The sequence below is a fragment of the Zingiber officinale genome, chromosome 6A (genome assembly GCF_018446385.1).
Source record: "Zingiber officinale cultivar Zhangliang chromosome 6A, Zo_v1.1, whole genome shotgun sequence".
In the NCBI taxonomy this organism is placed as follows: Eukaryota; Viridiplantae; Streptophyta; class Magnoliopsida; order Zingiberales; family Zingiberaceae; genus Zingiber; species Zingiber officinale.
The window spans coordinates 149,529,885-149,541,967 of record NC_055997.1 but is presented as its reverse complement, the minus strand read 5'-3'; the positions used below and the strand labels follow the sequence as shown (position 1 = coordinate 149,541,967).

The following is a 12,083-nucleotide window of genomic DNA, read 5'->3' as shown; positions in this document are numbered from 1 at the left end:
TATTTAAGATCATTTCTAGAATACAAGTGAGTGGATTATTATATGATAAATTTATAGAATTAGGTGTTTAACTAGATCGAATTCAAATAAAAACTGAGAATTATACTCTCGCTATTTATTTTCACAAAATTCATCTATTAGAGATTTGTATATGCAAGATCCCCCAAGATCTCATCCCCAAGATCTCATCCGATTGTCAGATCATCGATGGATGCTACCCAAAGATGACGAGTTGATTTAACTAAAACAGTGAAGTAGCCTATCATTTCTTTTGACAGGTCGGCCTCGAGTCCAAAACCCCGTGTAAGCTTGATTTTAGGTAAAAAAAAATTAAAAGTGCGACTTTAATTATTAAAATAACCATGTTTTTAAAAATAAACATATACTTTGTCGTATTCGTCCTATTAAACTATCTTTATTTCAATATTATTTTAATAATCATAGTGCCAGTGTATTTTTATATGATTTGTTTACTAATTTAATTAAAATCATTTTAATAAAATCAAATTTATTTTTATAATTAATAATATATTATAAACCAACGAGTCTCGAGAGTCGGCTCTCTCGCTTTCGGGTCAACAATTGCGGACGATCAGGAGTAGCAGATCCGGCGTTGCTTCGTCGGAGGGCGATGGCGTCGACTTCCGTGCCCGCTGCCGCTCTTTTCCGGGGGGCTTCCTCCGCCTGCTGCAGTGGCGGAACCCTCCTTCCAGCCGGAGGAGGCCTCCGGCTCCGCCCCCACCTCCGTTTCGCCGTGTCCCAGCCATTCGACGGCCGACGCCGCCGCTCGGGTGCGTGCTTCGGCTTCCCCTTTTTCTCCCATTCCATCAAGTCTCTTTGGATTTGATTTCGTGGCTATCTTATTGAATCTAGCTAAGTTTCGGCGATGAAATTAGTATGACGGGAACAATTTAATTGCAGGCGGTGTGTCGTAATTAGGGTTTAGGAAGAGTCAGATAGCGTACGAAGAACTTTACTCAAAACCACTTTTTGGGAAGGAGACTATCGATAGATGTTTGCTAAGGGTTTTTTTTTTTTTTTTTTTACATTCGAGGATAACTGACGGACGGGAGCAGGGAGGATGAAAAACTGGGTTAAAGTTTTCTATCCTCCATTTACTTCAATAAACATATATGAAGATGAAACGAGAGGGTGGAAAAGGATTCATTTGACTCTCAATTTTGCTTCCATTTAAGTTAACATGGGCAGAAACCGAAAGAAAAAAAAATCTCAAAATAGTTTTCCTTCTTTCCGTTGGACCTATTTCATCCTTACTGTTGTCTCCCTTCCTTACTCGTTTTCATCTCTTACCTAAACAAATCCTTACGGGATTCAGTGTATGAAATTAGTGGTAGGTCATATATTGTTGTGAATTTTGCCAAGATTAGCATTGACTCAAACATAGGAGCTGCTTAATTTATTTGAACTCAAAGCCACGAGTAACAGGCAAACTCATCCAAACTCCAATTTTCTCTAATAGATGATAAAATATAAGAAAATAGATTAAGATGACAAAATAAATTCTATGATTGGCCAAGTTGAATTTGTTATAGATAAAGATGTGATGCGTATTGCACACAAAAGAAAACCGACATATCACAATTAAGAGGGATTTAAAGATTTGTATATTACTACGAGTATAACCTTCTATAGTGTTTCATGATGCCACCCCAAATAGTTAGGTCTAACTCCTCTCACAATCATTGTCATTGTTGTTGGTTAGCTAATCATGTTAAATATGGTGTATGAGTAACTTAATTGTTTTGGGTTTAAATCCTACCCATTTCAATCTGTTTCAATTTCACATGTTGAGTTTAGGCTCTAATTTTGTCCAAGCGAGTTGTTCACCCACAAACAGAAGTGAGTAATAGGGATTTGTATTTATAGATCGTTATCTTTATTAATGATGTAGCATTAGTGATCATCCAATCAAATTTAACAATTGGCACTCCTATCAGCTACAACTACGTGGCCCTTTTCTATAACAATGTATTATGATGTTCAAGTCCATATATTCTGTAACACAAGGAGTCAACAGAGATGATAATTTCCAAGCTGATAGGATTTTAAACTTGTTGATGTTTGTCTTATTTTTCTAACATAACAGTCTTCATCTTTTTCATCTGGGTTTGTCGGAATGTGATTCCCACCAACATCAGATTGCTGGTTTTATGGCATCAGTCAATGCTACTTCTTTTCTTCCTGTCAATTATTGAAATTATTCATCTGTGTTAATTGTTCCACTTATCCGTTAGCACGATGAGGCTTAGGATTCCATGTCCAAATATGCCAAATACATATATTAAACTTTTAGTTTGTAGGATTTCTTTTCATTTTCTTGAATTTGATGGTTACGATTCCCATTTGTCCTCTCAGTGGTCTGAGTTGCTGCTTTGCATTTGCTTAACCTATATCGTCATCTAGGCAATAGAAGTATACGACTTCCTGGGTGTTGAGCTTATGTAGGTAGCCATGCTAACAACATGGACGAGGCTGATTACAAACTGGAAAGATTAAGTTCCATTTATTATTTATATTTTTTGTTTCTATTTTAAGCATGAAAAACTCTCCATCTTTTTCAGTGCTCCAATTTCAAACTACTCGATCGCATCCGTTTATGTTGACTCGGGTGGTAAGTAGAGATGGTGAGGGAAACCAAAGCACGGAGGAGATCATTGTGGACGAGCAAACACTTCAACGGGATCTAGAATCAGCAATTGAAGATGAAGACTATGCCCGTGCTGCTACGATCAGGGATCGCCTTCGTCTTCTCCACGAGGATAGCAAAGCTGCTGTTTTTGCTGCAAATGCCAGATTCTACCGGGCTTTCAGGAATGGCGATCTTGCATCTATGCGGTCAATATGGTCTAAAGGGGATCACGTATATGTGATACATCCTGGAGCAGGAAGGATATCTGGCCATGACATGGTGATGGGAAGCTGGGAAATCGTGTGCAACGCTGACTATGACTTTCCTCTCCAAATCGATCTGAAGAATGTCGAGGTGCATGTTCGTGGAGATGTCGGGTACGTTACATGCATGGAGGTCGTGAAGACGAAAGGAAGCAGCTGGGGAAAGCAGGTAGCGACGAACATGTTTGAGAGGATTGACGGGCAGTGGTTCATCTGCATTCACCATGCTTCACACATCGATGACTGAAATGTGTTCATGCTTTCTTCCGTCTCTCTGCTTGTTTTGAGAGATTTCATGAACTTAACTTTGGTTATTCCATCTTGTACGCCCCATATCGACATAGTTAACAGCACTTCAACATAGTTACAAGAGTTCATTCGTTGTCGAGTAGAAAGTCAAAACTTTATTTTATCTCGTTGTTATCCCTATTCAATGTTGAGATGACTTACTTGGGTACAGAATGTAAAGAATGTGATTTCACCTATTTCTGAGAAACAATAAATATGGACTTGATATCTTGCAGTTCCCTAACAACATTATGCATTGAAGGCCGCTTGCTTGCCTCCCTCGTTACACACCTCATAGCCAAAGAAAGCACCTTGTTCACTTCTTCGGTTTCGGAAGTGCCCATGACTTCGCTCGCAAGGTCTTTGTCCACGGCAGCTTCTATTTTACTAGTCACATCTAAGGAGGAAGTTACCCATCCTACTATGTCCACACCATCAGGGAAGGAAGGGTCCACGGCCATCTTCCTAGTTATTAGTTCAAGCAAGACGACTCCGTAGCTATACACATCTGACTCCTTGCCCTTTCTAGTTGTGTAGGCGACCTCTGTTACAAAGCACAACGGCATAACATCACCATGCAGTTGTAAGAAATATCAAAGAGCTTGTTATATTTAAAAAGCAACACAAACTTTTATCGAATTTGCAGGTATTCGAAGAGGTTCTATCTTTTATCAGTTAGATCTAGAATGATAATCCCTCTAGCATCGATATGCAAAGTAAAGAAATGGTTTTTCTTGTAATAGTTTTCCAAACAAGTAATTTTACACAAAACAAACAAACTCGAAAACACACATAGTGAATTCATGCATCAAGTGGGTAACAATTCCAGTTTTTACAATCATTGAATGTGCACATGGTTAACAATAAGAACAACAATTCACTATCTATTAGCATGGAGAAACACATACCTGGTGAAATATAACCTATGGTGCCCATGATAGCAGTTGTCTGAGTAGAACTCTCATCAAGAAGCTTAGCGATCCCGAAATCCGAGATATGTGGTACCATATCAGCATCCAACAATATGTTTCTAGGCTTTATGTCACGGTGGATGATCGCAGGGCTGCAGTCGTTGTGAAGATAATCGAGCCCGTGGGCAATGCCAACAGCTATTTGGTACCTCACCTTCCAGTCGAGGAGTGGTGCCGGCTTGATCTCATGGAGAACATCATGTAGGCTACCGTTTGCCATATACTCATACAATATCAAGCCATATTCGCCTTCTAACCAAAAATTCTCCAATTTCACTAAATTTCGATGTCTGATTTTACCAATAGTTTCGATTTCCCTTATCATGCTTGGATTCGATCCTTTCTGGCCTGCAAAAGCAATCTTCTTTGCAGCATATAATTCTCCTGTGTCGAAGGCCACCTTGTAAACTATCCCATGAGCTCCTCTACCGATTTCATATTTCTGACTGAAATCTTCGGTGGCTTCAATCACTTTGTTTAGTAGAAAAGAAGAATCTCCATATAAGGATGCACTGCCATCGTCTTTCTTTTTCTTACATCTGAGAAGGAAAAATCCTGCAAGAAATAGGACTAGAGCACAGAGTAAAACTGAAGCAAGAGCTATGATTACAATCTTGATCTTGGACAAGCCTTTGGATTTATTATTCGATGAGCTGCATCGTTCTAGTATGGTGACATTTGTGCATGTCGAGTCACCTATCTGACAAGAGATGCAGAGTTTAGGATTTCCCATAAATGAGCTTGGTGATAATTCTAAAAACTTAAGCAATCCTCTCGGCAGTGGACCGTCGAAACTATTGTATGAAACATTGATGTATGTCAATGAATTGAGATTGCCCAAAGGCATCAAATTTCCTGATAGGTTATTAAAAGAAATATCTAAGCTCTGTAGCATATCCAAATTCCCCAACTCAACTGGAAGCTGTCCTTCCAACTTGTTTCCTCCTAACTGCAGCTTGAACAGACTATTTAACCCAGAAAGGTAAGATGGAATTCCACCACTAAATTGATTGCCCTGCAATATCAATTGAGAGAGAAGCCTTAAGTTGTCCAAACTTGTTGGTACTGTGCCAGTCAAAGAGTTGCATCCCAAGTCTAACATATATAGCTTATGGCATTTTGAAATTTCAAAAGGCACTGAATCGGACAAATTGTTGTTGGACAGATTTAAAACTTGGAGGTTTGCTAAGTTTCCTATTTGTCGAGGTATTGGCCCTTCAATCTTGTTCCCTGACCAATTTATCATAGTGAGATTCACACAATTCCCTACACTTTGAGGAATTTGTCCATTCAACCTGTTGAAACTTAAATCAATATATGACAAACTTGATGACCGGAAAAATTCTGGAATTGAGCCACTAAGATTGTTGTTATTAAGAATCAACCTCTGCAAACTTGAACAATTCGCAACTCCCGGAGGTATTGCTCCACTAAGCATATTATAGCCCAATGTCATAGCCACCAACTGATTTCTGAAACAAATGTTAGGAGGGATCCCACCGACAAGACCACTGTTTGTAAAGTCAATTTGCACGAGACTACCGTTGATTCCCAAACATTGAGGAATGATTCCTGTGAATTGATTACCATAGATAGAAATGTTCTTCAAATTTTGTAACTCACACATTTGGATAGGCAGTTCTCCGAAGAAGTTGTTGTCGTAGATAAGCACAGTTGTTAAATTGGTGATTCTCCAAACTTCGATTGGAATCTCTCCAGTCAGATTATTACTAAAAAGTAAAATGGTCTCTAAATTTCTCAAATAACCCAATTCTCTCGGAACGAACCCTTCTAGTTGGTTCTCATACATCTCCAATGAAATCAAGGATTGGCATTGACCTATCTCAGGAGGAATTGACCCCGACAAAGAGTTGATAGACAGGTAAAGAGACTCGAGCTTTGTCAACAAGCCGAGTGCTGATGGTAACTCTCCTGACAAGTTGTTGCTAACAGCAGAAAAGTTGACCAAATTGGTGCAATTACCCAATGCCACTGGAATTTCACCTTCAAATTGGTTGAAAGACAAAACTAACTTCTCCAGCTTGCAAGTATCTGAGCCGAACAGAATGTTCCCTGCTAGACCATTTTCGCTAACATCAACTTCTTTCAGATCATGTATGGTCCTTGGAATAGGCCCTGTCAATTGGTTCATATATAGATAGAGTTGCTCTAACTCGCTACAATTGCTAATTGAGTGAGGTAAAGGGCCAAAGAGATTGTTTTCACCAAGCCATAGGAATTTAACCCTGCATGTGTTTCCATCAAAGGAAGGGATTGAGCCATTGAGGTTATTGTCATTAAGATAGATTGTCTCTAAATAGGGATTGCTGAATAAAAGACTCGGTATATTTCCGCTCAATGAATTAGTGAAAAGTGACAAGTATGACAACTTCTTGAGGTTCTGAAGGGTCACCGGTATCTCACCTGAAAGGTAGTTGATTGAGAGATCCAAGTACTGAAGGAAAGTGCAATTGCCTAATTCTGAAGGTATACTTCCAGAAAGCTCATTGATACCGAGATCTAGTTTCCTCATACGACTTAACAACCCAATTTCTTTCCCCAATGAACCAGAAATTCCCTGCTCAGCAAGCTCAATTGAAGTCACAAATCCTCTTCTGCAATGGATTCCCACCCATCCACAGGGGCTTTGGTCTGAAGAATTCCAGGTGGAGTTCACCGACAGAGGTAATATCAAGCTGTTGGAAAGGGCCAACAAGGCCTTCCCCTCTGAGTTCATGGCGTTGCTCAGCTGAAACAAAGCCAGGAGCAGCAACAAGAGATGCCAATGACTGAAACCAGCCATTATGATATAAGAACCCTAAAGGAAACCAACAACAAATCAGTTCTCTAGTTACCTGGAAAAGGCTAGAATCAATACAAGTTAATATGAAAAATAACTGCATGCAATTAATGACTTCCAGCATTACCCACTACAATTTCAGAGAAATGAGCAGCAAAAAGTAGAACAGTTATATTCTAGAGAACAAGGAAGAAGAAAAAAATCATCGATCGGGGGGGAATAAAACAGTAGATCTGAGGAAGAAGACATTACAACTGGATCAAAGAACAGAAATGGGAAAAGGAAATCGAAGCTCCAAAATCCACAGCAAGAAAGAAGAATAAACCCAAGAACAAAGTGCCACCTTACCTTCTTCCTGAAGTAGCGCTCCTCCTCCTCGGCCATCCCGGAGCTTGATGATTTCAATTTTTCCTCTTTCGCTTTGGTTTCCGCGGAGGAAGAAGAAGGAAGTGGAATCTGAAAGTCGGCTTGCATCAGCTTGCTGCCTTTTTTAGGTGGAACCTTTATTGTTTCTGCGGGAATGGTGACGCCCCGTTTTATTGATATTTAAAATGATTGTCCCATTCCTAATCTAAATGCCCCGGTTCAAACCCGCCCGGCTGATCCTCTCCCCAGTAAGACATCGATCGGAAGTTGAACCGTATAACTCCAAAATTTAAAGCTATCCATGCCATCGTAATTAGGAGGAATCAATTTTTTTTTTTTCAAATTGTTGTTGGTATCCCATTTACAGACTAATTCTCAGATCTTATGGAAAATTTTCAGGAGTATCAAAGTAAATCAGAAAGTGTTAGTAACAGATGGTATATTAGTTTGACATTATTTAAGAGCAATAAATTTTTAAATTTAAAAATTTTTGATAAAATTTATTTATAAAGTTTAGAAATAACACTCATTAATTAATATCATCTATAATTTAAAAAATATTAAACTTTTAAATTTTTAAATGATATAAATTCATCAATCAATCAATTTTGGAGAAAATTATCTAACAGACCTAAACAATTATCAACCACTTTAAATCAAAATCAATGTACCATGGAAAACTATCCATACCCTCATATGTAAATGTGACCACTTAAATTGAAAATAATAATTTTTTTAAAAAAAATTAATGGTCTTAAAATATCCAAACACAACTTAGACTTTGTATACAATTCTCATATAAAAAAAATTTATTTCCACTCTCTATAGGTAAAGTTTTGTTTGCTTCAACTTTATGCATGTAAACATCGTTATATAATTGCTCTCAATTTTTAAGGTATAAAAGTTTAAAATGAGATATAATTCCTTCTAAATTTAGCACTTGAATCGAGTATATTTTCTATCAAATTGAGTATAATTTTTTTTTCGCTTAATATAATTCTGCCTAAATGCAACACTGTTTAAAGAGAATATATAGTATATTTTTTTTCATCCAATTGAATATCATGTAAAGAAAATCTAATATATTTTTACATTCAATTAAGCATGACTAAAGTCGCGCTCAATTTAATTAAAAATATACTAGATTATAGTTTAATATATTAAATTTAGGAGGAATTATATCTCTTTTAGATTTTTTTTATACCTAAAAATATGAAGAGCAATTAGATAAATTAGTATCTATTATATTTCATTAGGGAGTGAAAATAATATTTTTTTTTTCAAGGACAGGATTTTAGGATAATTTTTCCAAAAATTAAACATAAGAAAAAGAACTTTTATTTCATTAGAGAGTGAAAATATCTTTCGTCCTTCAGACACACCGAGTCCGTCAACTCCCTTCCCGTGTTGTCCTTCTTGTTGGTGCAACCTTAGGTCAAGGTTGACCTGGTTGACCCGACTCGAGTTGACGTGACTCGAGTTGTATTTTGATGTTTGACCTGGGAAGATTGTCGGTGCAACCTTAGGTCAAGGTTGACCTAGTTGTGTTGCATGTTGATGTTTGACACTCGTGAGAGAGTTCTATTCTTGATGTGGGACAAGAATAGATGTTTGGGAGATTATTGGTGCAACCGTAGGTCAAGGTTGACCTGGTTGACCTGATTCGGGAAAAGTCCAAGTATGGAGACTTGGCACGGAAAAGTCCAAGCAGGGAGCTTGGCACGCGAAAAGTCCAAGTATGGAGACTTGGCACTGGAAAAGTCCAAGTATGGAGACTTGGCACTGGAAAAGTCCAAGTATGGAGACTTGGCACGGAAAAGTCCCAGTGAGTGAGGCAGTGGGAAAGTCCTAACTGGGATGTTAGGCAGTTGGAAAGTCCTGGTGAGTGAAGCCAGGCAGTGGAAAAGTCCTAACTGGGATGTTAGGCAATGAGAAAGTCCTAACTGGGATGTTAGGCAGTTGGAAAGTCCTGGTGAGTGAAGCCAGGCAGTGGAAAAGTCCTAACTGGGATGTTAGGCAATGAGAAAGTCCTAACTGGGATGTTAGGCAGTGTGGAAAGTCCTGGTGAGTGAATCCAGGCAAGGGAAAATCCAGATGGATCAGGGATGATCGGACATCTGGTGTTGAGGAAAGTCCAAGTAGGTCAAAGGGATTGACCGGACACTTGGCAGGGAGTTCTAGCAGGTCAAGGGAGTGACCAGATGCTAGGGATGAAGTACCAATAGGTCAAGGTTGACCGGATATTGGTTTGGAAGTCTTGGGACTTGGTTTGGGCAAAAACCAAGCTCTGGATCGGTCACCAGACCGATCCAGTGATACCTTGTTTTCTCTGATCGGTCTGGTGACCGATCAGATACCGAACAGAAGCTCTCTGTTCGGTTACTGATCGGTCTGGTGACCGATCAGTAAGAAAACAGAGGCGAAAAGAAAGGCAGCCTGATCGGTCCACAGACCGATCAGAGACGAGCATCGCGAGAAGGAAAGGAAGGGGATCGGTCTGTGGACCGATCCACCTCTTCCCTGATCGGTCTGTGGACTGATCAGGGTCCTAGCCGTTGCGACGCAACGGCTAGTTTCTTCACTGTTTCTTCTTCGCAGGTATAAAGGATCGAGGGCATCTGCTGTGCGTAGCGCTCCTTCTTTCTCTTCTTTCTGCTGCTGAGCTCTGCTGAGTTCTTGAAGCGTTGAAGCTTTGCGTGAGCTTCCTTTTGGCTGGGTCACCTGCTGTTGTAGGCGCTTGGAGCTGCTGCTTCTTCCAGTCGAAGAGAAGGCAAGCAAGAGTTTTCTTACTGTTGTATTTCTTGCTGTCTTTCTTTGTATTTCTGTACTCTCCTTACTTGCTGTTGCAAGAGTGTGTTGTGGCGAGGTTTCTCCACCCATAAGGAGTTTGTATTAGCCGGTTCTCCGGGGACTCATCCACCGACGGATTGACTGGAGTCGTCCACCTTACGGACACGCCGAGGAGTAGGAGCCCTAATCTCCGAACCTCGTTACATCGGTTTGTTTGAGGTTTGTATTCTTCCTTTCGTTTCTAGTTTATTTTTCCGCTGCGCTAACGAATTGTAGGAAGAAACGAGCAATTTGGGGCGGCTATTCACACCCCCCTCTCTAGCCGAGTACGAAGAGATCCCAACAAGTGGTATCAGAGCGAGGCCGCTCTTCGACGGATCAACACCCGGGGGAGCACGGGCTAGAGATGGATCTCTATGGAGAAGACATCACCATTCCACCCTTCTACGAATGCGGCGACTTCGCGTATTGGAAGGTAAGGATGAAGTACTTTCTTATGACTAACATAATGAATTGGTTTTGTGTACAAGAAGGTTTTACTCCTCCGGTGGATAAGGAAGGAAAACCACTTGAGAAGGAGGAGTGGACAAGAGAACAAATTCACAACCGAAATCAACGAAGAGGTAACGAGAATAATTGAATTTTCATTGCCTACTAACATCTTGTGTAAGATAGGTTACAACAATGCCAAGGAATTATGGGATAACTTGGCCAAGTACCATGAGGAGAGCTCCACTTCAAGCCATGAAGAGGAGCCTAGTGAGCCAAGTAGCTCACATCATGGAGGGAGCGAATTGGGAGTTGAGGGCTACTCAACATCCAAGGAAGAAGAGGAGGAGAGTTCCTCTTGTTCAAGATCGGAGCAAGAAGAAGATTCTACCTCCGGAAGGGATGAAGGAGAGAGTCATCCATCCCAAACCCTAGGTAACTCAAGCATTTTAGTTTCAAATAAATTACATATATTATGCTTTGAGTGTAGGGAGTATGGACATTACAAGAGCAAATGTCCAAAGAGAGTTAGGAAGACTCCACCGGCGCCAAAGGTCAAGGTAGCCGGAGTCCCAACACGCAAAGGCAAGAAGCACGTGGTGTGCTTTCAATGCAAGCAACGGGGACACTATAGGAGCCATTGTCCGAGGGGGAGGCAACCTCACAAGGGCAAGAGACCGGGCACATCGATAGGGGGAGCTAAGGCAAACCCTAAGGTATCTTTTAAGGCTCATTCGTGCAAGTCTAGTAGGATACATGCTAGTAATTTTATTGCATTAGTCAACAATGATAAGCATGTTAACACTAGAAATCAATACATGTGCTTAGGTGCTAAACATGTCAACCTAGATAGGGATACTACTAGGAATGCTAACCCTAGGATTAACACTTCTAAGGTTAAGGAAAACCTAGGTAGAAACCCCAAATCAACTAGACACATGCCTAGGAATGCCTCAAAGAAGAATGACAAATCAAAAATTGAGGTATTAGAGAAGGAGAATCAAGTCTTGAGGTCAAGACTTGATACTTTGGAAAAGGCTCTTAAAAACTTGGAGAAGTCATCTCTAGGGTTTAAGGGTCAAAAACCAATGTCCAAGGACAAAAAGGGTTTGGGTCACAAACCTAAGTCCCAAATGGTCAAGCCCACCTATCATAATGTTCCATTCGATTATGGAACAAAACCTAAGGCTAGGAAGACCATTACCAAGGTCACAAGGGGAGTCACCCCTATAGTTGACCTTGATGAGACCCAAATGACCAAGGCTTTAAAGCCTAAGAGGGTCATTAGGAGGGTTGCTAGGGAAGTCATCCCTAGTGAATTTTTAGTGAACCCAATGAGCTCAAGTAGGTATTGGGTTCCTAGGAGCATTTTCTCTACCCCATAGATGGGTTAGAGAGTGTCAACTCCAATAAGAAGGGTAGTTAACCCAACTTTGAGGAAATTGACACTCAAGGAGCATTTTCAA

The 12,083-nt window shown here is 40.1% G+C and overlaps 2 protein-coding genes across 2 annotated transcripts; one reads left to right on the top strand and one right to left on the bottom strand.

The window, feature by feature from the left end:
• Positions 1-549: 549 nt before the first annotated feature.
• On the top strand, positions 550-3,325 carry LOC121998716. Its single transcript, XM_042553743.1, has 2 exons — positions 550-791; positions 2,583-3,325. Exons 1-2 carry the CDS (start codon positions 632-634, stop codon positions 3,158-3,160), a joined length of 738 nt encoding a protein of 245 aa, XP_042409677.1. The 5' UTR covers positions 550-631; the 3' UTR covers positions 3,161-3,325.
• Positions 3,326-3,395: 70 nt separating this feature from the next.
• LOC121998715 (receptor-like protein kinase) lies at positions 3,396-7,480 on the bottom strand. The gene is made up of 3 exons (XM_042553742.1): positions 7,321-7,480; positions 4,110-6,990; positions 3,396-3,745 (listed from the first exon to the last, which is right to left on the bottom strand). Exons 1-3 carry the CDS (start codon positions 7,444-7,446, stop codon positions 3,396-3,398), a joined length of 3,357 nt encoding a protein of 1,118 aa, XP_042409676.1. The 5' UTR covers positions 7,447-7,480.
• Positions 7,481-12,083: the final 4,603 nt, after the last annotated feature.